The following is a 20,335-nucleotide window of genomic DNA, read 5'->3' as shown; positions in this document are numbered from 1 at the left end:
AAGCATCATAAGACAATACTCTTGAAAGATAAGCACAACACCTTTATTTTGTGGAAAAAAAACATTTAAAATTAATTAAATTTTTTTTTTTTTTTTTTTAAACCCACCAATTATTTAGCTTTATGCAACAGTTTGTTCCGACCAAGTAATTTGATTGGACATTCCATGAGTCCTGATATAGAGTAACAACAGCCCTGGGACTTTTTACAGACGTTACAGTTAGGATATGTATGTGTTACCTGGCAACAGCCTCATCTTCATTCCAGTTGTGGACCTATTTGTTTTGGCAGAGCCAGATAAATGATTATATAAACAAATCAGTATTTCTTGTGCTTAATACTGTTGACTAATAAATTGCACTGGTGTGATTATCCACGGCACTCGGCCTGCTGCCATGTGCCTACGACCGAATCACACCAGTGCTGATGTTTCAGCACAACAGCCCTCCTTCTCGTGTAATATTACTTAATTTCGTCTTTAAGTTGGTGATGCTGCCTCGTTCTCCTGCTCCTCTTGGCTCAATCTCTCCAGCTGATGCTGAGGGAAACTTTCAGGTGTCACACATGTTGCTGATTCAGCGTCATGCACTTTCCCAGAAGGCTGTGCAGCTCCATAAAGGATGGCTCGAGCTGCCTGCAAGTGTTTCAGTTGCTTCCTGTGCACTAGAGAGGTCACAAATTCAAATTTAAACCATAAATACATTTTTAAATTACACTAATGGTTTGAAGACATAAATAGAAGTATCTACTCCAAACCTTTCTGCTGAACATTGATCCTCTCCACTTCTGGGATTAGAAAGCTGTATATCAGCTCTGATACGATCTCCTCTGAATGGAGACTGTCTCGGCTAATCACATCAGACAAACTTTGATTATTGCTCGTGAGCAAAAACAATGGCAGCTACTGTATGTAAAGGTGTATGTTACCTTTCCTCCATGGCATATGCAATGTCATTGACTTCCTTCGCCCTCCTGTGTATCTCTTCTCTGGCCTGTTGGTCAGCTTTCTCACCGAGGGCCGCTAAGATGATGTCCTCCAAGTACAAATCCACACTTTCCTGGTGGACCTGCACCACCTATGACACAGGTAAGGACCAAATATGAACTGTTCTTACACATATTGCTTGGTGCGCTTTTGTGGATATGGCACTTAATATTTTCGCCGTCTGTTTAATCTACCGCTCTTTCTATTTGATATTTGTATAATGTGTATTTGTATTGATCTAAACCATAATCAGAAGGCTTGTGGTGTGCCCCCCTGGTGGGTAATGGAGACATGACAGGTGGGGCGTGACAAACAGGAGGAGATTTTCAATTTCATGCCAATCTTCTTAAAAACCTTTCTTCATTGACACTAAAGATCATTAACACTAAACAAAACACCTACGCACAAAGAAAGTAATAGTGAGAAGCTTAAAAATGTATTAGACTATTACCGGGAACAAAATGTAACGTGGAACTTTAGTGCAAAAATAGGGATTTACGTCGGCATGTGAAGCGGAGCGGAACAATAAACAAACTTTCATTAGCTGTAAAAATATGGATACATTTGTGACAAGGACCACAAAAGTTTGGGTGCCAGCACCCTCACACAGGATAGACAGGCTGAGTCACCAAAAAAGGAAAAGCAAAAAGAAAATATGAAATCTATCTTTGTTTTTCAAGGCATCAGTGTTATTTAAGCTTTTTGGCACAGATTTATCTACTGCACTTTTACATCACTTTTTATACAGTTAATTATTTTAATTTAGTTTGTAATTTTTTTTCATTTATTATTATGTTACTTGTTTCTTCTTAGTTCAATACATTTGAAAATATGTTGTTTGTCAGGAATATTTGGAGGTCAATGGGACCAGGTGAAAGAAATTTTAAGAACCACTGCCCTATAATATGGTAAATATCACTATCATTGACACCTGTTATCCATGCAACATTTACGTGTTTGAAGATCTCGTCCTCTTCTCTGCGTCTGCGCTCTTCCACCTGTCTCCTTCCACTCTCTTCAGCTTCTCGCAGACGTCGATCTCTCTCAGCCAGCAGCATAAAGGCATGAATCCTGCGCTCCTCCTGGAGACGAATCAGTTCTTTGGACAAAGTGTCAAAGAGCTGATGGAGCTCTGCTCCCACTGCTCCAGCTCGACGAGCCTCCTCTTGACACATCTGCAAAGAAGGAATGTTTATATTTATTGGGATTTTAGAAAAAAAAGCAACATATATGTTTCACCTTGTGCCGGATTTCTTTTTTCACACACTCATCCTCAGCTTTTTGGAGTTGGTGCTCGTCGTTCTGCAGAGCGTAAATAGCTCGTTGTTCCTGGATTAGATCCTGATGGTTTTTCTTGCCTTTTGCCATCTGCAAACCAGCAGAAACGGAAATGACTGGTGAAGCGATTTGAAGCTAAAGCACAGCAGATAGAATTACAGTTCAAACCTCATATTGGATGCATCTTCCTCTTAATAGTTTCTGCAAATAGATGACAGCAAGCTCCTTCTCCTCATCTCCCTAAAGCCAGAAATTGTATTAACAAATGAAACACATAAAACATGTATCCATTACAAACAGAAATGAGGAAATTAATGGACCTCCGGTGGCTTCGTCACTTTGGGAGTGAGAGGACGAGGTTCTGGCTTCTCCTTTTTGACCAGAAAACGCAGGGGTTTCTCCACCTTTTTTTCCTCCTCCTTCAAAGCCTGTTGAATTACACTCAGTCATTCGTTTGTGTCTAAATCTTTCCTGATCAGAGTGTGTTTTCCCTATCGTACCTTGTATGTTTGCAGTGTTTCCATGGTTTTGTTCACAGGAGGCATTTGCACACTTTTGGTCGCCTTCTTGTGTTTTGTATTAAGGATTGAGGCGTCCAGTCCTGTCTGCAGCTCTAGCAAACCTAAAGGTTAGTATAGAGTTAGAAAATACCTCTATTATTACTTTAAAAAGTTCATATTATGTTTCTACATGTCTGGAAACATTGAGACCTTCATGTGTGTCTAAGTAGAATCTTTTAAATTTGCTGCTGGCGTCCATCTTGGAAGCCACATCTCTCCGGATTCTGGAAACATAATCCAGAGAATCTGGCCGAAGACCTCGCCACTCCAGGTTTGCTCCCACGTTTTTCTTCTTTGCTTCCAACTTTCTGAGTTCTAAAGAAAAAACCCAGCAAGATTCCAAAAGGCAACACTTTAATCCCAATTTGAGGTAAAAAAAAATAAATAAAATTGTCAGACTACAATGCTGAAGGAGGAGTTGTGATCTTCATACCCCTCATGTAGTCATTTTGGATTTTCTTTTTTTGGTTTTCGATATTGTCCTGGTGCGCTGAATAAATCAGGTTTAGTCGCTTGGTAGTGACATCTTTCTGAGCTTCATCTCTTTGCTTCAGCAAGTCCTTCCTCGCAGCAAGACGAGCATCATGCAACCTGGCAACCAAGCCCAATGTTTAGTTAGCATAGTTTGCCTCTGAGGTACACCTCATCATGCTTTGTGCTCGTTCAAGGGAAGAAGTCCAGGCTATTATCTGAAATGACTTTAGTGTGAGTTGCGACTCTTTAAACTAGCATATTTACATTTAGCTCACTTTCCTTACTTTAAGCTGTTAAAAATGTGTACACATGAAAAATAAATCTAAATATAAATGGTAAATGTAAGTTAAATGTAAATCTAAATGTTCAATTTGCATCTAAATATTAAATATTTAACATTTAGCTCACTTTCCCCATATTTAGCTGTTAAAAATGTGTACACATGAAAAATAAATCTAAATGTTAACTGTAAATGTTAAATGTAAATCTAAATGTTAAATGTAAATATAAATGTTAAATGTAAATATAAATGTAAATCTAAATGTTCAATGTATATCTAAATATTAAATCAATTGCAAAGTGTAAAGCTAAATGTTTAGAAGTTATACAAAGTGGGAAGGTCAGCGCCTGTCAATCACAAGGCCCTGTCATACCACCGACTGCGGTTCAGTGAGTGAGAAGAGGGGAAGAGCAAGACATTGCGGGATCGCTCCAAACTGACGAATTCAGAATTCAAAAGAGCGGTAATGACTGCGGTAATACAGGCTGCATATCAGCCAAAAGAATGTGTGGACAACTGCCCCTGCAGACAGTTTAACAGACGTAGATTTGCTGAGAGTACCGGCATGTTGTATGTCAACTCACTTGGAGGGTCGGGTGTGTGGAGTGTGGGCGGGGCCTCGTGATAGACAGTTGCTAAAATGCCCTCTTTGCATAAATTCTAAACATTTAGCTTTACACTTGGCAATCGATTTAACATTTAGATTCAGATTTAGATTTAACCTTTAGATTCAGATTTAGATTTAACCTTTAGATTTAGATTTACGTTCAACATTTAGATTTTTCATGTGTACACATTTTTAACAATGATATAGAACATGCTGTTTTACATGAATTTGTCACAAATAAAGAAAAAAAATTTCAAAATATGTCGGCAATGAAACATTTACATTTACATTCGGCACCTCATAAAATGTACCTGCCTAAGAAAACACAATGGGTTGACTAGGTGTCAAACTGAGTAAGAGTTGATATTTTGTAAATGTAAATGCTCACTCCTGGATTTCTGCATCTCTGAAAGCCCATTCTTCGGCTTCCATCTTCTCCATCATACGTCTCCTCTGGTCAAGTTGGCTCAAGTCACTTAGAGGAGGAAGTGTGGCCTCCCACGCTAGTTTAGCTCGCATCCTCTCTATCATTTGGACTTCTGCTAGTCCTGCAGGAAGACCCTGACCTGAAAGAAAGTGTTAAAACAGAGGTTACCTTTTTTTTTTTAGATCGTAACCCCATTTTTATATTACAAATTTCTAGTGAGTCCAAAGATTTTTTATTTTTCTAGAATTAGTTTTAATCATGTTTGTCATGTTGTGTTATATAGATTTGCGCACACCATGCTAAGATGTGCCAGCTCAGATATTTTCCTACTGTATTTTATTTATTAATTTATTTCATTTTTCTCTTTTTTTTATTTGAAAAAATATTTCATTTCATGTTTTTCTTTTTTAATATGAAATATATATTTTATTTAGTAATCTTTTTCTTATTATTATTAATTAGACATTTCAGGTGACCCCATTTAAACTCCAGGCAACCCCACATGGGGTTATGACCCCAAGGTTCAAAAACACTGTTTAAAGGTCATATTTAGATCGAGAGTTGTCCAGTTTTACCCCAAGTTAAAGATGCCAGTTTCAAGAGGAGTTCAGGGGGGGTTCTCCCAGGAGGAAGCACATACTCAGGGCTGTACGGGTCAGTCTGAGTCTCACTTTCCCTGTAGTCCGTCTGGACCTCCACGGTGCAGTGGGAGGGTTCAGCATCAGCATTTATTTGGACAGAAGTTAGATTATCTCTGAGGTGACTAAAAATAAAAATTAAAATGAGAAAATGCTAAAAAGAGAAGCACAACATGAATGGTTAAAAATGATGAAGCCTGCCACCTTGGCAATGACATCATATCGTAGCGATACTTTTGTGGAAAGGAAATCAGAGGCCTGCAGGAAGGAAGCACATCGCCGATGTCAGGAGCATGTTTTTAATTCAATCGCTTTTTTATATTTGTATTTATATGTGTCGAGCAACAGCTACGAGACTGGTTTCAATGCAATTGTAAAATAATGAAAGCATCCAAACCGTTTATAGTATTTCCAGTATTCAGCTTGATGTACTTGGGTGTCTGTCGTTTGACGCCCCGATCGAGCGTTAACCCTGTCAAAAGGAGCTACTTTGTGAACTGATGTTTAGAGGTTTCACAGTGACTGCTGATGTTACATGTTGTTACCCTCCCAGCTGCCGGAGGACCTCCTGTCGCTGCTCAGCATGTCCTCGCCACTGACAGTTAGTAACAGCAGGAAGTGGCTCTGCAGGATCCAGTTTAACAGTGTAGCATGGACAGTCACTGAACAATGACCCATAATCGTACACCCTCCTCTGAGTAAGACAGAGAGTAAACGTGGTATGATAATGGTGGCATTAATCCCTTGTATTTTTCCTCTGATGGAATATTGAAACAGCTAAGGCCTTGTTTAGCATGAATACTGACAGAATGTGGGAAAATGATAAATGTAAGAAACTATTACGTTTTGATGCACTTTTGAAATTGAAAAATGGGGAAATATATACTGTATATGTAAAGCAAAAAAAAATTACATTAAGAAAGAGGTGAATAGTTTTTCAAGATTCCAAAATGTATTTATGAAACGAAGCAAAGCAGGTTAGAATTTGGTGAATGAAAACTATATTGACGACTTAATTAGATTAGATCGTTTTTATTGTCATTGTACAGGACAAGTCCTACAATTAAATTGTAGCAGCTTGGAATAGTTTTATGACACATAAAAAAATAAAAATAACAACAATAAAATCTTAATGAATTAAAAGCACATAAATGTCTACTTACAGTGCAAAGGTTACAGCAGTGCAAATATAGAGAATGAAGTATTAAATCTAGTCCAAGTCCAAAATATATTTTCATAAACAACATTAACAAACATATTAGGACTATTTACTGCACATACATGTTTCAAGCTAGTTACCATTGTTTAAAATGCACAATGCCAGCAACAAAAACAACAATAAAAATTCAACATCTACCACGTTGTAATATTTTTATATATTATATTATTATTGGTATTGGTATTATTGAAATACATATTGTGAATATTTAGATGAATAGAGTTAATGTTTTGAGAAATAGTGTTGTTTCTTTATTAAAACAAATATATTCAGAAAACTGAAGAAGGGTAAATATAGTAATATATATATATATATATATATATATATATATATAGTAATATATAATAATGATTAGGGATGTCCCAATACAGCTTTTTCACTTACGATACGATGCCAATATTGCAGCCTTGAGTTTTGGCTGATACCGATGTCGAACTGATACGATATCAGCATGGATCATACATACTTTTATTACTTATTTTGTAGTGTGGAATGTTAGAAAAAGCTTGATCAAGTGATGTTACTCAAACAGAGAACAATAAAAGTAGGGATGAGAAAAACTGACCCATTTATTATTAACCAATTGGTTACATACATTTTAACCGTCAACATAATATCTACAGTATTCTACAATTGAACAGATATTATATATATCAGAGATTTTAGATGCAGTCCGATAAAATTCGATATTTGTTTTCTGGCTGATATCGGACCGATATCCGATATCAATATCGGATCGGGACACCCTTAATAATGATATATAATGCTAAACAAACAAAAACTGACTAAACAAACAACTGAGTTACTCACCACACGATTCCTTAAAGTATAAGAGCGGAAGTTGACCCTGTTGTGGTCTCTCTCTGATGACACCGTGTAAACAGGATCTGTGGTCACAAAGAACTCTTAACAATCACCACTAATGTAAACATGAGTTTTTTCTGCATGTTCTTTATCAGTGGATTCACTCACCATACATGTAGTCAAACACACGTTCATGCTGCACCATCTTACTGGCTTTGTTTGCCTTTAAGACTGTGTTGGTCACTGAGGATAACATCTCTGTTTTATTCTGTGCCTTTTCATCAGATATATTCCTAAAACCCTCTCGATATCTGAGCTGCAGTGGCTCAGGCCATTCAACGCGGTAACCATGGAGACCAACTGACATATAGGAAGGGGGAGTAGCCTTTAATACGCATGCGCAGAAGTCTCAGTGCCGCGGTCATGACGCTTTTCAATAAAAGTAGGGCTTATTTTATGCTCACTGCTCAGTACATTTTGGTTCCAATTTTTGCACTAATGTTTTTATTTATTTAGCATGTATTGTCATCATGTTGTGCACAGGTGTTTATATCTAGGAGTCCCAAGAGAGTAGTTTAAGACATTAATTTGGATTTATTTTTGTGCATAAAATTATTAGTGAAAAAACAATTGGAAAAAAACAAAAAAAAAAAAAAAACAACCATCAAGTAGAAGTTTTTTTTAGTGTGTGAGCAGTGTCATCTTTTCTGTTATTAGCAATTTTATTTTTGGTATTGGTCATTTACAGTAGACTGTCTCATCAAAGAAATGAATTGTCACATATATCTTCCATCTGTAAATTAGATTAGAGAAGAGAAGATTAATCATTATTGATCCCCCAATGGGGGAAATGTAGATGTTGCAGCAGCAAACGTTATTGATCCCCAATGGAAACTCATTTGCCACCAAGTCGCACGATTTATACATACAGTCCACATTAAAAGTACATACAAATAAAATAAAATACAAAATAAATAAAAAATGCCTCTGACATGATTTCGAGCTTCCACAAAACAGACGTAGCAACAATTCACAGATGTTCATTTGATTAAAAACATGAAATTCCTCTTCTTGTTTTGCTTTGGGGAAAAAAAATTTAGTTTTATTTTTCATTGTTTTGTTTTTTGGGGGTGGAGATTGAAAATTTGAACTACTCACTTATACAAATGTTTTTACTTCTAATTTCAGTTACCATCATTCTTATTCTATAATATTTTTGGTTAGAAAAAAATGCATATGCAACAAGTTGCACATAATGAAATCATTATACAAATGATCGCTCGATGTGCTGTGTAGAATATTAACATTATTAAACACACAAGTTGTATTACTATTGTTTTATGACTTTTTTTCTTTCTTCCCACATCTTTATCAAAAACTACGCTCAAAGAGTCGCTGCTCTCCCGTTATTAAAGACGCTCGTTCGAGACGCTCCGTGACGTAGCGGGTTCACGCATTAACCGCTTGGAGCGGGCGGAGACCTCCACCGGTGACGGAACAAACGGTGACTGAACAGGCGTCACATTAAAAACGCTTGTAGGACGAAGGGACGCGGGAGCGAAGCAGCACCGAGGCGGCGAGCCCGCGAGCCCGAGATGCTAAACATGTGGAAAGTCAGAGAGCTCGTGGACAAAGCGTGAGTACCGAGCGGCAGGTGGAGCTCGCGCTGGCGGCTCGGGGATCATCTGATGCCGGGCGGGCACGAGCAGCCTTCACCGCTGGCAGCGGTGCAGATAAGGGGCGTGACGTCACGGATATAGCCCTCAATTGTTAGCTTCTATTAGCTGGACGTCTGCTAATCTACAGCCCTGTCGCACCATTATACCAAGCGTTTGTTAGGCTTTATTTATTTATTTATTTATTATTGTTTTAGTCATTCAACCAATAATTAAAGAACAAGGAAATGATACACGGTTAAAATGAAGGATGCAAACCAATGCTACTCCGTTAGCTAAGACCGTTAGCACTGTTATTGTGGGTGGCTACCCTACAGATCCACACTACTTACACTCCACTGTCGTCTCACTTCGAATATGATGTAAAAGATTATAGGTGATGAGACTATGGTTGACTTTTTTACGACGTTTTTTTTAAAAAAAAATGTTTTTTACCCCTGCCAATCATTACAGAGAGTAGCATCACCGGTGTAATGAGGCCCATGATGCTGAACAACCGAGCATTCTGTCGGAGCTGCACTACACAACACACGCTGTTTAAATACTCGACATAGTGCACAATATTCCCACTGCCATGTGGGGCCATAATGTGTGTATTACACAGTAAAAAGAGTAGTACTAAATAATATTAATACTTGATTTTATTCAATCAGGAGACAATTGCTGTCTTATGTGCAGGCTTTTTTTTTTTTTTTTTTCAAGTTATATCTGAAAGTGTTTGAAAACCTATATTTCATCTGCTTTGGATCAAACAAGCTATAGTGCAAATTTGAAAGTGAAAGCTCTACTCATAATAACACAGATTTCCCTTTTTGTTTTAGTACAAACATAAAGTGCAAAAACAAAACAAAAAAGTCTAAAAAGTGTCTTATATAAGAAGTTTATTTTCTGCTATTTGTTATTTAGGAAGGTATGTTACATTTACAGTAGATCAAGAAAAGTTTCAAACATTTAGTTATAATTAGTTTATGACACAGAACAGTATGGTAATATTACTGCTATGATTTATATTTCTTGTTTAAAAAACAAAGCAACTAACAACAACAACCTAAAATCCAAAGTGAATACCCCTGCAGTAAGTAAATAATAAAGTAAATAAATAATACAATTTTTTTTTTAAAAGTTTGTAACTAATATCATTGTTTGTGGAAAAATTGATTGAAAAACTTGGAATAGAGCAGAGAATTACAACAGTTTGAAATCCTTCTTTGTTTGGATGCACTGCAGGCATATAAATCAAGACAAGTTGGTAATTCAGTGTCCCAACACATGAGCCTGTATGTATGGAGGTAAACTGGGGGTGACCCCTTCAGTACTGGACATCAGAGTTTGAGCAGCACACAAATTAGGACTAATGAGGACAATGTTAGAATTTCATTGAAGTCACCGTGTTGAATTTGTGTTTATTTGGCGACTGTCTACAAAGCCAACCATGTGTGCCAAGCGCAGCAACACACCCTGAAAACCTATGGCAGTTATTGAGCTCTAAAAAAAACAGGTGTGTGTGTGAGCATTCAGCTTTAGTGCAACATGACACTGTCATGTTAATCAATGACATCTGCTCTTAGTTGTTTGTTAATAAATTAGGTTTTCTTGTTTTTCACTTCTAATACCAGTTTAAGAATGAATGTTTCCAGTGGTTTTAAAGTTAAAGCCCTTTACTTTTATATTATAAATTATACCATCCATTCATCCATTTTCAGGCCCGCTTTGTCCTATTTTAGGGTCACTGGGTTCTTCCGGTGCCTATCTCCGGCTCACACTGGGTGCTAGGCGGGGGTACACCCTGGACGAGTCACCAGGCCATCACAGTTTAAATGATACATCCAGATTACAGAGTCTTTGTTTGCTTTTATTTATTTATTTATTCAGTTCATTTCCGACATGGTTGCAATCACAGAAATTCATTTTGACATTCAGGGCAGAATCACATTATTTTTTTTATTTATTTATTTTTATCCTTTTGCATGCCTGAAAGGGCGACGGAAAAAAGCATTATGCTTATCCAGATCCGTCCCCTGATTTGAACACAGATAATTTTACATCAAACCTCGTTTTGATTTTCTATTGACAATGTGATGAGTAAAAAAGGATTTAGCACATAATATTTGTTGTAAGACTGGCTCTATAAAGTAGCCATCCTCTGCGGTGTTTTTGATAACAATATCCAGGTTAATGTTCATTTGTCTATTTCATGCAATATTTTTGTTCGTACAACCAGCACTAACGTGGTGATGAACTACTCAGAGATCGAGTCCAAGGTCAGAGAGGCCACCAATGATGATCCCTGGGGTCCTTCTGGACAGTTAATGGGAGACATAGCCAAGTAAGCATCCTCACTTCTTCACATGGTTACTGTACATACTGTATCTATCAGTGACGTGCCGTGACCACTAGGGTTGGGTAGGCATGTTGCAAACAGAGACCACCAATGACAATTTCATATGTTTCTGCTGTCAAGTTTTAATTCAATTCAAATCAATTTTATTTGTATAAAGCAATTTCCAACAAAGTCATCTCAATGCTCTTATCAAAATATAAAATTCATAATAAGAAAGAAAAAACCCAATAAGATCCACATGAACAAGTGTTGAGCCATCTAACAAAATCAACATCATAAACACCATTAAAGAAACATAAACAATTATTTAATATAGTCTCCATACTCTCCCAACAAGATATATCTCATGACACGGCAGCGCATCTGTTGTTTGTGTTAGAAACACAGAAACACGGAAAAAATGACAACAACTTAGAACAGCCTCAGTGAGGAGCATCCACAAAGTCAGTCCTTCCTTTTGTACCATTCACTGTGAAAAGTATGAAACATGTTCTGACCTTACTTTTGCTGAAGCTCTGGTAACTCAGGTGTTGATCTTTTAAAAGCTGTCGTTTTTCCTCAAAACAAAGTTTCTCTATCATCTCTAGCGCTGTCATCCACACTGTAGTGTTATCCCGCCCACTAGCTAGAGAACATAGCAGCAGCGGTCACGTGATATCAATTCGCTAATGTACTGTGAACTTACGTCTAGCATTTAGCATAGCATCGTTGCGTCTAAAGGCAGCTCTCTACACTGCCTTTGTACGTAAATAATTTTCATCCTGGGGACCTGACTGCGCATGCGCAAACACGTAAAATCACGCAATGAGAACGGAGGCAGAGGAGCAACGTGCCTTTGGGAGGGGGCGTGGCCTCCCTCTGCCTTACAGCGGAGCGAAGAAAAAAAAAGACAGCTGTTCCAGGAAATAGTGCTGTTTAGTAATTTGGGCTATGAAACGCACAAAATGCGGACACTTTCAAACTTATAGGTACTGTAGGCTATTGGAAATGAAAAATAAAAAATTTATAATTATATGATAATTAAAAAAAAAAAAAAAAAAAAAAATATATATATATATATATATATATATATATATATATATATATATAAATAATCAAAATATCAATTCACCCTTGGGTAGGCACTGCCTACCTTGCCTACCCTGACGGCACGTCACTGGTATCTATTCATGCATAAATGCACTCATACCTTTCCAATTTTTTTTCCCCCAAAGTCCACAACTTTAAGGTTTCCTTGCCATGGATAAAAGAAACTCAAGCTATTGATCATTTGTGTTCTTACAGATCGACCTTCATGTACGAGCAGTTTCCGGAGGTTATGAACATGCTGTGGACCAGGATGCTAAAAGACAACAAAAAGAATTGGAGAAGAGTCTACAAGGTTTGATTATTTAACAGCTGTCCCTTGTATGACTGTGTGTGAGTTCTGTAAGTTTTGTGTTTAATTTCCCACATGGACTTTGTATTTACACAAATGATTGAGCACAGTAGACTTGTTCTCTTATTCTGTTTAATGTACTTGAATCAACATCAGTTAATCGCTGTCACACTCATTCAGTCCTGTGTTTGTCTTCTACTTTAGTGTCCTGCACTAAAAGCTTCCTCTCTGACAAATAATACATATTTCTCAGTTGATTTTTAGTTGTCAGTCACTACGAATGCTTGTTCTTTCCATCCAGGCCTTACTGCTCCTCGCTCATCTGATCAGAAATGGCTCTGAAAGAGTTGTGACCAGTGCTAGAGAACACATCTATGACCTACGATCACTAGAAAACTACTATTTCATTGGTGAGGCCCAAGTTAATTTTCTTTCTGCTATTGTTAAATGAAGCTGAAACTTGAAAAAACTCACCATTGATATCCCAGTACTTAGTGAATGAGAGTGGGTGGCATATTTAATGTTCTGATTGTGGAGTGTCTGGGCTTTTTATCCTTGTTTGTGTGCAGATGAGAATGGTAAGGAACAGGGTATTAATGTGCGTCAGAAGGTGAAGGAAATGGTGGAGTTTATTCAGGACGACGACAGGCTGAGAGAAGAACGGAAAAAAGCCAAGAAGAACAAAGACAAATACATTGGCGTCTCCTCTGATAGTGTGGGTGGAGGAGTAGGAGGAGGGGGAGGGGTCAGTCTTAAAACCTGTAAGTCAATCAGTATGAGGTTCCTTCAATTGATCCCTTTGAAACTCAAGTCTCTTTTCTTCATTTTGTGATTTTTTTATTCCTAGCTAATGAGTTGGATCGAACAAAGTGGGATGAGGACTGGGATAAGAGCAGAGGAGCTTTCCCCTTCAGTGAGAAGCTCGGGGAGATCAGTGATAAAATTGGCAGCACCATTGACGACACGCTCAACAAATTCAGAAAGAAGGAGCGAGACGACTCACCTGACAGAATCAGGTAAACATCCGCTGATGTTGGTATACAGGCCTGCGTGAGAGTCCATGCCCGGGGTGACCATGGCTCAGTGGTAGAGTGGGTCGTCCAATATCTGAGGGGTTGGGGGATTGAATTCCGCTCTATCCAAGTCATTATCGTTGTGTCCTCGGGCAAGGCACTTTACCCACATTGCCTAGTATGAATGTGGTGTGTGAGTGAGTGTTGGTGGTGGTCGGAGGGGCCGATGGCGCAATATGGCAGCCTCGCCTTCATCAGTCTGCCCCGCGGCAGCTGTGGCTACAATAGTAGCTTACCACCACCGTGTGTGGAATGAAAGAATAATGCTCAACAATGTAAAGCGCTTTGAGTGTCTATGAAAAAGCGCTATATAAAATCCAGTGCATTATTATCATCATCACAAACACTCAGTAACTGCACTTTAAAGGTCCAGTATTATGCTATTATTTACCCATCTCCAATTGTTCTAAGAACCCCAACAAGATCATATTTGAGGTTTATTTTCCCAAACTCTCCTGTTTTCCGGAGTTTTAGCCCTCTGAAAAGTCACTTTCAGACCGATCCTAAAAACAGGAAATTTTTTGGTACTTTATGCATGAGTAGGCGTTAACAGCGTGAGTGTTTATCACAGCAGCAGCAGCAGTAAATCATTAACAGTCTTCCTTCTCCTCCTCTGACCACAGAAATACTTGAATAGAATACCATTTAAGATGATAGTCCATTGTTTAGTCCAACCGCTGCGCCGCATTGGGTCACAAACACGTCAGATCATCCCATAAAGGCGATACAAGGCGGTATAACGGCTACTAAAAGTGAAACTGATTGTGAGCGCTCACGTTGCACTTTGGTTTATCTATATACTGGAGTATCGACAGTATATACTGAAAGTAAAGAACTGTGATATCAACCTGCCTTTGTCTTGTTTGTTTTACCTGTGAGATAGTTTGAGAGGGAGGAGCTCACGTTCTTATGTAGGGTAGGAGGAGCCAGGATTGTCAGGAAGAGGAGTTTCCACCTAATGACTCATAAGGGGGGGAAATTCAACTTGCTCGTTTGGAGCTGACTTTTTGCTAAATGTGGAATAGGGAGGGAGGAAACAGAACATTTTCAACTGTGGCCCTCTGAATGAGGCTAAAGGAATGTATATCACTGTAGCAAAACCATCATATAGTGATTTTTTTCATAATACTGCCACTTTAAAGGGATGACCTCCTAGTCTCTGTTTCCCTGCCAACACAACTAACAAACACGAAGATAAAAAGATTTTGTGTAATCTGTTTACATTTCTGAGTGCTCATACATTCGTCATCTTGTTGCCATAGTGACAACGAGGAGGACCGAGCTTCAAGGAATGGTCGGCAGGAAACTCTCGAGTTTAAAGACGAAGAGGAAACTGTTACAACTAAAAGTATCCACATCACACAAGCAACAGAAACCACAACCACCACGACACGGAAACGCAGTGGAGCCACCAGTAGCAAGACTTTGGACCTTGGAGCTGCCGCCCACTACACAGGAGACAAGAGCCCTGAGGAGAAGGTACCCCTGATATGCTAATTGTTGCTAATGTGAAGCATGTCAGTGTTGACACGTGTGATGACTGTGTCCCTGTGCTTCAACCAGTCTTCACTCAGACAGTCTTCTAGCAGCGGACTAGCTGACCTGCTGGTGATCGATCCTTCATCCAATCAGAATTCTTCATCAAGTAAGTAGAACTTTTGCTGATGGTTTTTCTGAGACGGTGATAATTCACCCAGTGATGCATTCACCCAGGTGCCACTTCAGACCTCATCGGGGGCTTTGCTGACTTCTCCTCCCCTGCTGCGTCGGCCAGCCTCCCGACCTCTTCAGGTAAACTTTTCCTTTTATTTATTCAAATAATACACACTTGGTAACAAGCCACAGGAGAGTTTCTCAGCTTTGGTTGTGTTTTTCTTTTCTTTCCAGTAGGGTTGGGATCAATTATAATTGTAAGAGCATAATTGGTAATCGATGACAATTATGGCACAATTGTCATTGTAATTGAAATTTTAAAGAATGTTACTGTTTTGTTTGTACAGTAATTGACTTTGTAATTGTAATTGGCATGGGAACTATAAAAACTGTCAGTTACAGTTTAATTAAACGTGTTAGAGTTCTATGGCTTACACATACCTATTTAATCAATAAAATATTTTTCATATCAAGTTTTCCCACAATTCTCTTGAGGATCATTTCACCTTTTTTTTTTAATTTTGAAGAATTGAAATCGAGGGGTATACTGACTGAAAAAAGCTAAGATGCCCACAACAAATATATTAATAACAAATAATTAATTGGATGATAGATAATGTTTTTTAGTGTATTTTACAGCTGATTAAGACATGGGTCACAACCAACCCATTATCATAAGACATGCTAACAAAAGGCTAACACGAAAGGCAGATTAAGTCCTAAGGGGTTATTTATTTCAGGCTCGGTAATTTTGATTAATTGTAATTAAGAATGTACCGTAATTGTAATTTACTTTCAGGCGAAAAATAATAATTGGAAAAAATGCCAGTCACCATAATCATAATAGAACTGTAATTGAACATGAAAAATTGAAAACCAAATGACACACCTGAGCTATTTGTTACCCTGACCCTTCCATTCCAACTAAAGTTATGTTATTTTGTTCTGACGCTGTAGCATCCAATGGAAAGGGAGAATTTGGAGATTGGAATGCCTTCTCAGCCAATCTCCTGGTTTCATCTAGTTCTGGTCCCTCTAAGATTACCACTGGCATCTTTAACAACGTTCAGTCACCCACAACCTCAGCCTCCTCCAAACCGGCTTCTGTCCCTCCTTCAGCTGAGCTGTTTGACCTGATGGGTGGAGTCAACCAGCAATTAACCAATCCCCATGCAACACTCAGCGCCTCTCAGAGCTTGACTTTCTCCGTGGGAGGAGTAACCCCAGCGGGGTCTGTTGGGATCCCTACCGTGCCCCTTTCTCGCTCTCAGCAGGTTCGTGGTGCAAATATTCCAGATAATGTTGAAGAAAAGCAAAAATAAAGTCTGACCATGATCTGTGAACTTTCCGTTAGAGTTTGGGAGGCATGACATCTCAGCAGGCCCTCGGACAACAGCAAAAAGTCGGCTTTAGTGGTCAGGGAATATTAGGGTCGACCTGGTCTGACCCTTCTGTCAACATTAGCCTGGACTTCCTTTCTGCAGGCCTCAACTCCTCAAAGACTCCGCCCACTCTCAACAATATCATCCAACAGCAAGGTGACATAATCATGATCTTTTTTAAAACTTTTAAGCAGTGTGACATTATTTGGCAAAAAAATCATTCTTGTTGCAGTCATTTTATAATTTAATATTGAAGGAAATATAAACAAATACAATTCCATTGAAAAGAAAAGCGCAATTTTTTACTTTATATTTTCTAATAATTTCTTGGAGAAAAAGCTTGTAAAAACTGCAGTGTTGATAACTATACCTACTGATGTTTGAAGAGTTAAAATATTTGTAATAAATGCAATAAAATACTGTTTTTGAACTCTGGAGAAAGAACAAAAAATCACTTATGGTTTTATAACACAAGAACATTTAAATCTTTGGTGACTTAGGAGGGTAGTCCAACTATATTTCTAAGTCCTTTTTAGACCAGAGTGTCCTAATGGTGACCAGCTACAGTGCAAATAAAGACTGTCTACTAAACATCTGTCAATAAAATCAAGTAGTTATCAATTGGTATGAGTAATTAGTAGTTTTTAAGGTGAGGATTCCTTTTAAGGAAATTTAATGTGTATTTAGATGAGCAAATTACCTATAAATACACCTTACAAAGTGTTATACACATCAATTGGAATGTTCCTTTGTTCTAAGTGTCCGTAAAACCCTAAGCTCATATAAGGGTCACATTTTGACTAGTTCTTTGGTTTTGTTTTGTTGCTTGGATCAATGTAATTAAAGACCGTATAAAGCAAATTCTGACATTTTCTTCGAAACACATTAAACAGGTCATAGATATATTCCTTAAAACATGTACAAAGCCATTCAACCATTTATAATTTAATTGTGGAGCTAGGTTTCAGAAACTGTGTTTCAAATTTCTGTGTTCTGGATTGAATGGGCAGGTCAGAAATCATAGCGACGTTGCGTAACAGAGCCATCATTAACATAAACCCGACCCTGCTGCTGAAGCACACCAAACTTCTGCCGCCTCCAGCGGGCGCAATACGGCCCCGAGCCGAAAACAAACCACAGATTCGGACTCAGGAGAATAATACTCGTCCGCTGGTGCCACATTGTCCATGAAATTAGCACTTTTATACACCCCAATTTAGTTTTTTGCCTCTAGCGGGCACAGTTCTGACTCTACCCAGGAGGGATGCACATATTCAGACTCGGACGGAGCAGACCTTTCCACTGATACCTTGTTTGGCTCCATTCAAGCACTTTTGGAAGCAGTCTATTGACGCTGGGCCGGCTTTCACATTGCTGCCTCAGACACAGTACAAGGAGGCGGCACCCTTTCCCGTGCGTGGGCGTGGTTCCCGCACCTCTAACTGACACGCCCCCAGCGTCTCAGAGCAGAGAGAAGTGCTTGTTTTTCTATGATTTTGAGACCTAGTTTTATATACAGTACTTAGCGATTTTTTTCATCTTTCAAATTTGGCTCAGTGGTCAATGACACATGTTTCTGTGGTGTGACAAACTCATAACACAAATGTATTTTTGCTTTACACAGACTTTAAGTTAATTGAACAAATTTGAATAATTTCCCCTTATTTGTCCCCTTGTGTAGGAGTTCCGCCTGCCAACCTTCTCTCCCAGAACTTTGGAGTATTAAACCTCAACTCTCCACCTCACGTGACTCCCATCAGACCACCAGCAAACCCTATGATGGCCGCCAATGGAATGGCGATAGGCATGCCTGCAATGGGCGTGCCACCTTCAATGAGCACAGGGCTGCAGGGCGCAATGCCTGTAAACCAGGGCATGATGGGATTGAATATGAGCATGAATATGGGCATGGCCCCACCTGTTATGATGGGTGGAATGGGCCTAACGCACTCCATCACACCGGCTGTTGTCCCACCCAAACAAGATGCCTTTGCTAACTTTGGCAATTTTGGAAAGTGAAAGATCCCTGATGTACGAATGCGAGTGTATATGTGTGACATAAGAAGAGCGTTGATCGCAGGTGGGCTTCTCTACTGACCCCCGTTCATCCTAGAATCTCTGCTTCTTCCTGCTGTTGAATCAGTTGGGGGGAGATGCGAGCACTGGTGGTTGTACACTCTGTTAAATGGTTTCACACACTGGAAATAAGAAATGCAGGGAAAGTGACCCATTGCAGAGTCTATCAAACATCCAACCTTTACACAACTCCTCTGAGACCGACACTTAGGGCGGAAAAGTTTGGAAGCAAGGCTGACACGGGCTAAACAATAAAAGCATCATAATGTTTGTATTCAGAATGGTATCATGAAGTCTATGGAATTAAAATGTATTCACTGCTTGGGTTAATAAAATTCCTCCACCTAAAAGCAGAATTTCTCCAAATCCGACCCTTCAGAGTATCCGATTCGGCACACCAGAAAAAAAGTGAAAATGACAGCGAAGACATGAGTCATTGTGTAAATTACCAAATAATTCAATTGTAAATTGTTGTTGTCCGTTTGGTCCTTCAACTAAAATGAGTTTGACACCCCTGTTTTAAACTGTCTGGAACATACTGTTGATGTGTTATTTTAATGTGAAATCCCCTAGTATAGTATAATATAACCTATTAAACATGTTAGGAAGTGCTTGTTTAATGGGTTTAATGATACAGAAATAAAACTGGATTTAAAAAAAAAAGAGATTTGGAGCAAAACTGAACTAATGTATCGAAAAATATGCCAGAGTTTGAAGAAAAGGTTAAGCATGTAAAAGCGTCAAAATGCATTTTCTGATAAATTCAGTCTTTATATTCATTTCATTAATTGCAAAGTATCCCAGTGACACAATGATATTGTTGTACAGGATTTGTCTTGCTTCCAAACTCTTGCTATGTCAGATGAGATCCATTTTGATGACGGTGACCAGTTTCTTCCTCTGCAAATACAGTCAAAGCAGACAACTTAGGAAAATGGCATTGCTGCCTTAATTTAGCACTGTAGCCTGAGATTTCACGTGTTTTTCAGTTCAAACCATTCCATCTTTTGGAAACAGAGTCTTGTTCAGTAGAGTGGAGAATAAACCTACACAGGCTGATGATCAGACTTTTTTCTTGAGCCATATTATGGTGTATGATTGCCTTTGACATTTTGTACTTATATTTCCTCTCTTTCTCTATCCATGCATCTCTCCAGGTATTTTTGGTTGATCTTGAGTAAAGACGAATAAATCACAACATGGATTTCACTTGTCTTCTCTATTGCATTATTTGCAGCACTGATTTTACAAAAGTGTCACAAGGTATAACTTCAACTTGAAACGTCCATCCTCCATTATTTTTAATTCATTTTTTCTGCACATATGTTCACATTACAGTTCCTTGCATTAGATTTATAACACACCTGCAACTCACTAACACATCTGTAAATGGGGATCAAACTGTTTTCTGGTTAATCATAAGATTTTTCATAATTTCCATGTGATGTCTATGGCTTTTTGAAACCAATCCAAAGTGGTTTGGGA

At 38.5% G+C, this 20,335-nt stretch overlaps 2 protein-coding genes across 3 annotated transcripts; one reads left to right on the top strand and one right to left on the bottom strand.

Moving 5' to 3' along the window:
* Nucleotides 1-21: 21 nt before the first annotated feature.
* cfap91 (cilia and flagella associated protein 91) lies at nt 22-7,618 on the bottom strand. The gene is made up of 17 exons (XM_028466915.1): nt 7,440-7,618; nt 7,278-7,354; nt 5,794-5,942; nt 5,646-5,720; nt 5,453-5,506; nt 5,186-5,373; nt 4,572-4,749; nt 3,256-3,413; nt 2,973-3,137; nt 2,763-2,884; nt 2,583-2,690; nt 2,431-2,502; nt 2,224-2,352; nt 1,938-2,159; nt 927-1,075; nt 756-847; nt 22-662 (listed from the first exon to the last, which is right to left on the bottom strand). The coding sequence occupies exons 1-17, from the start codon at nt 7,525-7,527 to the stop codon at nt 478-480; spliced, it is 2,211 nt and encodes a 736-aa protein (XP_028322716.1). The 5' UTR covers nt 7,528-7,618; the 3' UTR covers nt 22-477.
* Nucleotides 7,619-8,729: 1,111 nt separating this feature from the next.
* On the top strand, nt 8,730-20,059 carry LOC114475808 (clathrin interactor 1-like). Of its 2 annotated transcripts, XM_028466922.1 has the most exons (12): nt 8,730-8,907; nt 11,169-11,273; nt 12,573-12,669; nt 12,968-13,076; nt 13,236-13,427; nt 13,514-13,682; nt 15,002-15,218; nt 15,303-15,384; nt 15,453-15,530; nt 16,350-16,666; nt 16,747-16,930; nt 18,456-20,059. In XM_028466922.1, exons 1-12 carry the CDS (start codon nt 8,867-8,869, stop codon nt 18,791-18,793), a joined length of 1,929 nt encoding a protein of 642 aa, XP_028322723.1. In that variant the 5' UTR covers nt 8,730-8,866; the 3' UTR covers nt 18,794-20,059. The 2 variants fall into 2 exon arrangements, with proteins under 2 accessions (XP_028322723.1, XP_028322724.1); XM_028466923.1 differs by lacking the exon at nt 13,236-13,427.
* The last annotated feature ends 276 nt before the right edge of the window (nt 20,060-20,335 follow it).

This window comes from Gouania willdenowi, chromosome 14, assembly GCF_900634775.1.
Source record: "Gouania willdenowi chromosome 14, fGouWil2.1, whole genome shotgun sequence".
NCBI classification, from domain to species: Eukaryota; Metazoa; Chordata; class Actinopteri; order Blenniiformes; family Gobiesocidae; genus Gouania; species Gouania willdenowi.
This window is presented reverse-complemented; position numbering and strand designations above follow the sequence as displayed.